The sequence below is a fragment of the Coregonus lavaretus genome (genome assembly GCF_964263955.1).
Source record: "Coregonus lavaretus genome assembly, chromosome: 28".
Classification (NCBI taxonomy): domain Eukaryota; kingdom Metazoa; phylum Chordata; class Actinopteri; order Salmoniformes; family Salmonidae; genus Coregonus; species Coregonus lavaretus.
This window is the reverse complement of record NC_140015.1, coordinates 9,165,333-9,174,256: the sequence shown is the minus strand read 5'-3', so window position 1 is coordinate 9,174,256 and position 8,924 is coordinate 9,165,333. Positions and strand designations below refer to the sequence as shown.

At 39.3% G+C, this 8,924-nt stretch overlaps 1 protein-coding gene across 1 annotated transcript; it reads left to right on the top strand.

Annotated features, from left to right (window-relative positions):
* Positions 1-1,563: 1,563 nt before the first annotated feature.
* On the top strand, positions 1,564-4,267 carry hoxb10a (homeobox B10a; the record flags this gene model as incomplete). The annotated part of the gene is made up of 2 exons (XM_084145329.1): positions 1,564-2,368; positions 3,990-4,267. The coding sequence occupies 2 exons, from the start codon at positions 1,564-1,566 to the stop codon at positions 4,265-4,267; spliced, it is 1,083 nt and encodes a 360-aa protein (XP_084001455.1).
* Between the last annotated feature and the right edge of the window lie 4,657 nt (positions 4,268-8,924).

The window sequence follows — 8,924 nt, the reverse complement described above, 5'->3', positions numbered from 1 at the left end:
TCCATTGAGTGGACCTTGTGGAATGAAAACTAGGCCTGCCTATTTAGGATGCATACTTGGGCACCAAAGAACACTTATAGTTCTATCGTTGAGACATACAGATGTTTTCACTTATTTCTAAATTCAGAATTTACGCACGTGTTTCGAAATTAAACATACCTTCTATGCCAGCTGTTTTCTTTGGCCATATTGCCTAATGCATTAAAATGTTGCCGCTCAAAACATACAAGACTATTACAACTTGAGGCTTAATTGTAACCCTGATTATGGGTCATGACATTTACTTTCTTGTAATTTCAAACATGTAACACTAGATAGCCTAAATCGAACTTTATACAGTTCGTTTTTACTTCTGCTCGTTCGTGTGCCCACAATAGGCCTATCCTCTACCTACATATGAAAGACAGTCCTGCATTAAATGATTGTTTTCATTCCAAATTGAAGTGTCTATAGGTGTGACTGAAATAATACTTTACATAAATAAAGAAAGCAGTTTCATCACTTTTTAGGAATGTGTGTGAGGGGTACTCCACATTTATTTTAAAATGACAACAATTGTAGATTTGCAATGTGTTACTAAGAAGGTAAGAACATTATGACTATTGCTGTCATAGCTACAGGCCTTAGTTGTTACTATTGTTATCATTATTGTATGATTACTAAACAATACAGTGTTAAAAATAAATGTACACGCTGGCCTTATATAATTTATCCATAGTTGGAAAAATTCAAGATTGTCTGTAAAGCTGGGGGGTTTATTATGTACAAATAATAAACACAGTTGACAGAATATAAATAATCAACAGCAATGACTCATTAGGTTATAAGGAGCCATGGCTAAGGTACTGTGTATAACCTGTACTAAAACACAAATAAGTGTGTGATTGTACAAAGTATGAAGTAATTATGTTTGTGCGTAAAGTAATAATGTCTGTGCGTAATGATGTAAGTGATACGCTATTGCTGGACGTGCATTTGAGCTAATAACTCTTGTAATGTATTTGACATTGCTGCACATTTAAAGGCATAAATCTGACTGATACATTTGCTATTTTAACAAGGGATTGTAGCCGACACGAAACGCTGCTTAATTTTGACAACAGATTTGAAAGCTTTAATCTTATAAAATCATACACGTTAGGAACGCATATGAATATGCTCATACAGCTTGGAATAGAGGCAAGCCAGGTGTAAATATATTATTAAACCGAGTGAGTGAATTACACACTGTGTCCAAAATATAATTTAATGCAGATATTCCATCTAGCAGTGAACAACATGTCAATCTCTGCCATTTTGAAACCAACTCTGCTACTTGCATTGACACATTGGCGATATGCATTTAATTAAATTAAAGGGAAGCTAAGGCTATATGACAATGGATAAGAAATCTGCAAACTATTACAGAAATCAATTAAACATGAAGTTCTGGCAATAGGAGATTTAGGCACTTGAATCAACCAGCGCCGCAAGGGGAGGAGCCTGCACGTGAACCCCAGACGCTATTGGGTCCCTTGCTGGAAGCTGCTCGCCAGACTCTTTTCGCCAAAATATGTCCTAGCAATGTCATGCTCTGAGAGATCCGTTTTCACGGCGTCCTTGGTTAACTCTTTCGTGGACTTCTGTCCAAAGGAACCCCCCTCTGTCGCCCACCCTCACCAGCACGCCGCCCGCTCTGACCCGGACTGCAGAGTCCAAAAGAACTGGGGTTCCGTGCCAAACACGGCCATACCCGGGACAATGAATCAGCACCAGCCGTTGCAGCCGCAGGAAGCTATGGCTCAGCCTCAACACCAATATCACCAGGGAATACTGAACTGGGACGAGCCACACTTGAGCCCGGTCCGGGTGCCGCAGGTCAGTGCGTGCCCTTACAGCGCGTCAAACAGAAAAGAAGACTCCTCCTATTTACTGCTGGAACCGGACAACCACTCAAAACCGTCACCGGACGTGTCTGCCTTCACCAGACTAATGTCTGAGATGGGCTCCATGACGGGCGGTTCTGGTCCAATTCAGGGCTACTTCCGCCCGGAGCAGTCATACTCGGGGATCAAAGTCCACGAGTACAACAACAGAGTGCACCGCTTGCCCACGGTCAATCCACCGCGCGCTTCCCACTCAGACTCGCGCCATTTGTACAACCTGAGCTTCCCTGTGCTGCCATACCCAGACACTGACATCAAGCGCGTTATTGATGACTTAGCGCTGGGCAGCAGTGAGTGTCCAGCCCAGAGAAGCGATAGCAGCAGCATCACCACCCTGGCCAGCAATCAGACCAACACGGAAGACTTAGTCATAGGTTTATGGCGAGACAAGCCCCCATCAGACTTACCCGAGGGCGATAAAAGTCCCAGACAGGAGACGCAAGGTGGGTAAATGGAATGAAAATGAAAAAAGCTCTGAAAAGATAGAACGCGACCATGGCAATAGCCACAGGAAAACATGATCCCGTCAATCGAGACAAGGTGATTTTTTTTTTATGAAGGCTGTTAAAGGGAAGAGCGAGGAGAGGACAAAGGGAGCCATTGCTCAAAATTAATTTATTGCATCGAACTACCCTCGCCAGGCTAAATTGCACACAATTTTACTGTGCACTCTTTTGAACATCAAAAAAGCGGAAGTCTCCTTTGTGTTTAGGGAAAGTTAGCTAGGTGTAGCCTACAATTGACTGTGGGCCCAGGTTTATGTGAGGGTAGGCTATAACCGACTGACTCAGTCTCACAATAAAATGTAGGCTAAAGCTAATGCTAGCTTCTATTTGCCTGTTGCAATGCTAGATGCTATAGCTAACATGTATATAGTTTCGTAAAATGAGCTATCTAATTTAAAAAGGGGATCATATAATACGGACGTTAACCAATGAGCCAGATATTGACATAGCTCTAGTCAGGTTGTAAAGTCATTATGCATGGAAATATTTGGCATTGAGTGTTCAAATGACGCAATTTTGTTCAAAATAATACTTTTCTGTACAACTATACCATGTTTGTCAATGGTAAATATCGAAATAAGTTGTCCAACTGCATTTGGCATACTAAGAATTGTCATTATAGGCCTATCATTATAGGCCTAGTGAAACCAATTAATGAATCAACAACAACCCATTTCTACTTAAGATTCTCAATGTATTTGTTAATATTTTCTGTGAAATCTTCTGATTTCTATAGCCTACTCAGAATAGAGCTTTGTCATATAAGGATTTATTGAGTAGGCTAGCATAATTTAGCCTAACAATAGCCTATGCCTCTCTAGAAGGCTACACACCATTCACATCATCTGCTACATTCAGATAGACTACTACTTAGCTTTTTGACCATTTACATATGAAACATTGGAAAATATTGAGATTTGTAAAATATTTGATCCAAACATGGGCCTAGTATTGGTTTATGTTTGACGTATGGGTTGCTAGACAAATGGACTTTACTCCAGTATGCACGACATTCGTTCAATTCAATAACAGAATCGTAAGAGCTATTCCTATCCCTCTCCTATGCATGTGTAGTCCTACATATTTTCCATTTGTCCTTTTGATAATAGTTTGTTATTTTGATAATACCCTATTCACGCCCAAGTAGAACGTAAGTCGTTTTAGCTAAGGCCTACATGATAACAAACCCTGCATTTCAGAGAACTACCAGAGAACTAGCAATCAGTGAATTAGAGGAGAAAATAGAACACAAAACAGTTGTGCTACCTCTATCTCTCTCTCTCACACACACACACACACACACACACACAAACACACACACAAACACACACACACACACACACACACACACACACACACACACACACACACACACACACACACACACACACACACAGGGGGAGAGAGGCATGTCATGTGACATTATATCCCGTCATAAACTGAAATTCTCAGCCAGGCAATGCCCGCGAGAGCATTATAGAAATGTGCATATCCTGGAACAAATAATTCGCGCTCTGCCAGGCTACCACTAAATACATGTTTTGTCTTGTTTTGACAGAGGATGCAACATTCAAAAATGATGCATCCTGTGGATGGCTGTGGGCGAAGGCAGGGAGGAAGAAGCGCTGTCCTTACACCAAATACCAAACCCTGGAGCTGGAAAAGGAGTTCCTCTTCAACATGTATCTGACTCGCGATCGCCGCCTGGAGATCGCTCGCAGTGTCAACCTCACTGACCGTCAAGTCAAAATCTGGTTCCAGAACCGCCGCATGAAGATGAAGAAGATGACACGGGAACACAGAACCAGGGACAAGATCACACATTTCCCCATCTGATTCCTCACAAACATGGTGCGCAGAGACAGGCCTACATGGACATGACTGAGTGCAGGAGCACGGGATGATGCAACGTCAATAATAGGATGGACCGTATGCTGAAGGATGTGGCAATAGAGGCCCTGATCGGAAGGATGAGCTGGATGAAAGTACTATCTATGTCCTATACACTTTGCATGAGGATATGGTGTCTCTTATCGGTTACACTTGAGTTTTTCCATGAAGGAGACATATCGGGGATGCTTTTTCTTTCTCCATACCCCTGTCCCGCAACACTCTTCATAAAAGCACTTTATTTGATTATTATTTAAACAACTGTCTTGTAGTTGTTTCTTGATAGCTCAATAGAATGATTGCAACGTTGCTTAATTGCTTTTTTTTGCCAGACATAGGCTACTGTCTTGAATCGACGACGATTGTTTACTAGTCTAGGCTATGGGAAGCCAATTTAAAAGGATCACTTTATTTATGACCTGATCACTATTTTATTTATTTTCGGACGCAATTGTATTTGTAAGACACGTCTTTACAGCTCTGAAAATGTGCACCAATAAGCACAATATTTTGAACTTCAATTTTGTAAAATAGGAAGGATTTAAAACATGATTTATTGTTTATACTGAGTCCTTTTTCAGATAGCTTGATTACAATAATGCATGATTGAATGTATAAAAATACTTATTTGTTTTGTAAATGAGAGCATTTGAATAAAAGGTTACGCTTTCCGTGATATAGGGAAACATTTTCTTATGCACATGAGCCCTTGACGTTCCAAAAGGCAAGCCTGGGATAGAATATATATTTTGTCTTGTATTATCACTTTCTAAGCTAATGTTTGTTTTGATATAGTTTCGCCTATCACTTTTGCTTGAATAAATATTCCCCAGTTCCCATATTTCTTAGTTTGCAACTTCGATATGTGTAGATAGATGGGGAAAAACACACGGCTGTCATACAGCTGATTAAATAAATAGTTTTTTCCCTATTACATTTAGTGTAATTCAGTACATCCCATTGCAACAATTTCTAGTTCTAGACACCTATTACCACCCTTAGCCCCTCCCTCTTCCTAGTAGCCTACTCCTACCAGGTCATATGAACTCCAGTAATGTGATTATTCTTCCTGTAGTGATGATTGTATTTGCTGTAACTATTATTATTATTAGACTATTATTTGTGGTTTGCAGTAGCCTACTTGTATGGTGTAATTTCCTTATCCTAACAAGCAATGTCAATGCATATATTTGGTTTATTCAAGGTCTATTTTAAAACAATTTAATCGGATTTAGGAGTGATTCATTGTAAAATGAATAATGTTGTTTAATACCTATTTTTTAATACCTACTTCTATCGTGTCCCCTTAACTTTATTTCACTTTTTTCACTAGCTGAGTTCGGTGGCCACCATTTACTGTAGCCTATCTATTCTTTTTTTTTCATTTTTTTTTTTCAAAAGCCAAGTTGCAGATGCCAGATGCTGATTTGCGGGTTGTTAGGCCAGTCTTTCACGTCCTCCGGGAACAGTGTAGGCCTACATGCATTCCACATAGAATGTCCTCTTATTTTTTTTCTTCCAGGTTGTTAGAGATTGGTCGAGCTGGAATTATGATATTGTCTGCGGCATTTATAGGCTATTATGCTAAATAAATAAAAATATTTATAGCCTAATGCCAGATCATCATGATAACCACTGCACGTAAAAAACGAATAACGTGCGTGTATTTAGATTCATTCGACGTTATTTAAGTTATCTATGGTTTCATACTGCATGGACTTTCTCTGATATTGTTTGAATATGAAGATTTGATGGAAAACACATGCCGCAACTTCCCCACACTGGACATACAGCAGTTGGCCTTTTGTCTCAAAAGGAGACTGTGTAGCGTCTCCTGCTAACATCGCCATGTTGAAGAGCTCACCATTTTAGTGACACTGTCTGAGGCCTCCCGGTTTTATCAGGGGCAATTGACAGAGCATTTATTGTAGGCTCAGGAAGTCAGGGTAGTGGATGTGTCCCAGGGATTATATTACTGTACTTTTCACTACAATATTATTGGCTGCTATTGTGGCTAACAAAGACGTCCTAACGTGCGTTATAGGCCTTTTCGTGCATGATGAGGCATGGGCATGCTACTTCCTCTCCTATTCTTTATTCCTACTCTATTGCAGTTTGTATCGTCCTCTCTCGTTTTATAACTGCTGATCACTTTAGTAGGCTTGTGTATATGGAATAAAGGATACCGTTTAAAAAAAAAGTGTTATTCAATAGCTGAACGAAGACTAACGTTTATGGATGGTCACCCACGGTTATAAGGTATGGGAACTTGTCCAGCGGCTCAACCAGGTTCTCTGAAGGTCTTTGAAGAGAATATGTGAGACAAAGCTGTTGTGTGATTTAGGTAGTTTCAAGTTGTTGGGCTGGACGCGTATCACAGGAACCTGAAACTACCTGAATTACTCCAGTACTGCACATCAACGCTCGTGCGTAATGGACGAATGCAACAACAAAGAGAATGCGCAATTTCCACATGTCTGCGCACTACCCTCCATTTTGTAATTGCACACAAAAAATGTATTCAATATTATCTAAAAAAAAGTTGTTATTGTTGACATGTATTTCACTCCGAAGAGTCAACTTATTGCACATGGGCGTGTGGAGAGTTAAATTGCTAATTTAGGCCTCCCCCAAAATGCCTGCGTACACTTGGGTGTGATGAACGCTTCTTCTAATATAATACATTTTATGAAGTACAGCACGCCCAGACGCCGTAAATCATCTCCATTAAAAACATAAGCACCGGGCTCTACCTCATATTCACACCAGCTTGTTTTGACTTTGCGTCAGGGGCAAGGCTTTCATATAATTTGCAGGCCATTTAATAGCACATTAACATTTACCGTCTACAATACATTTTCTAACTTCTATCCTGTGTCAACTTTGTAATACAAGACAAATATCATTCACAATTTTTTTGTTATAATTTTCTGCATTGTTAACACGAACTTTTCAATAAACTTCAATGAACAAAAACAAACTCTGAAGCCATATATGCTTTTGATAAATCCGTTTATTTCTTACAGATAAATGTTACAGCATTACCAGTGCCTTCAGAAAGTATTCATACCCCTTGACTTATTCCACATTTTGTTGTCTTACAGCCTGAATTCAAAGTGGATGAAAGAAAAAAAAATCTCACTCATCTACATACAATACCCCATAATGACAAAGTGAAAGCATATTTTTCTAAAATTTAGCCGATTTATTGAAAATCAAATACAGAAATATCTCATTTACATAAGTATTTACACCCCTGAGTCAATACATGTTAGAATCACCTTTGGCAGCGATTACATCTGTGAGTCTTTCTGGGTAAGTCTCTAAGAGCTTTGCACACCTGGATTGTACAATAATTGCACATTATTATTTTTTAAGAACATTCAGTGTTGTCTTGGTAAGCAACTCCAGTGTATATTTGACCTTGTGTTTTAGGTTATTGTCCTAATGAAAGGTGAATTTGTCTCCCAGTGTCTGTTGGAAAGCAGACTGAACCAGGTTTTCCTCTAGGATTGTTCCTGTGCTTAGCTCTAGTCCGTTTCTTTTTATCCTAAAAAACTCCCTGGTCTTTGCCGATGACAAGCATACCCATAACATGATGCAGCTACCACTGTGCTTGAAAATATGAAGAGTGGTACTCAGGACATAAAGTTCATTTCTTTGCCACATTTTTTGCTATTTTACTTTAGTGCCTTATTGCAAACAGGATGCATGTTTTGGAATATTTGTATTCTGGAGAGGCTTCCTTTTCAATCTGTCATTTAGATATTGTAGAGTAACTACAATGTTGATCCACCCTCAGTTTTCTCCTATCCCTGAGCGGTTTCCTTCCTCTCCGTCAACTGAGTTAGGAAAGACGCCTGTATCTCTGTAGTGACTGGGTGTATTGATACACCATCCAAAGTGTAATTCATAATATTCAATGTTTGCTTTTTACATTTTTACCCATCTAACAAGATGCCCTTCTTTGCGAGGCATTGAAAAACCTCCCTGGTCTTTGTGGTTAAATCTGAGGGATCTTACAGATAATTGTATGCGTTGGGTACAGAGATGAGGTAGTCATTCAAAAATCATGTTAAACACTGTTATTGCACACAGTAAGTCCATGCAACTTATTATGTGACTTGTTAAGCAAATGTTTGCTCCTGAACTTATTGACGCTTGTCATAACAAAGGGGTTGAATACTTATTCACTCAAGACATTTCAGCTTTTCATTTTTTATTAATTTGTAAACATTTCTAAAAACATAATTCCACTTTGACATTATAGGGTATTGTGTGTAGACCGGTGACACAAAATCTCAATTTAACCATTTTAAATTCAGGCTCTAACACAACAAAATGTGGAAAAAGTAAAGGGGTGTGAATACTTTCTGAAGGCACTGTATGTCTTTATATATAACCCAAGGGTTACCATTAATATTACCAAAGGAATGTCTCTGTTGGGGATGACTGTTACACATGAATGGCCGATACACTTTCTCTTTTTTTGTTTTGATGATTTCATGTGAAAGAGTATAGACTTTTTGTACTGGTAAGAAGAGCGAGGCCCTTAGGTGTGCGTGTGTGAGTTGTGTGTGTTTGAGAGAGAGATCTGTCATCA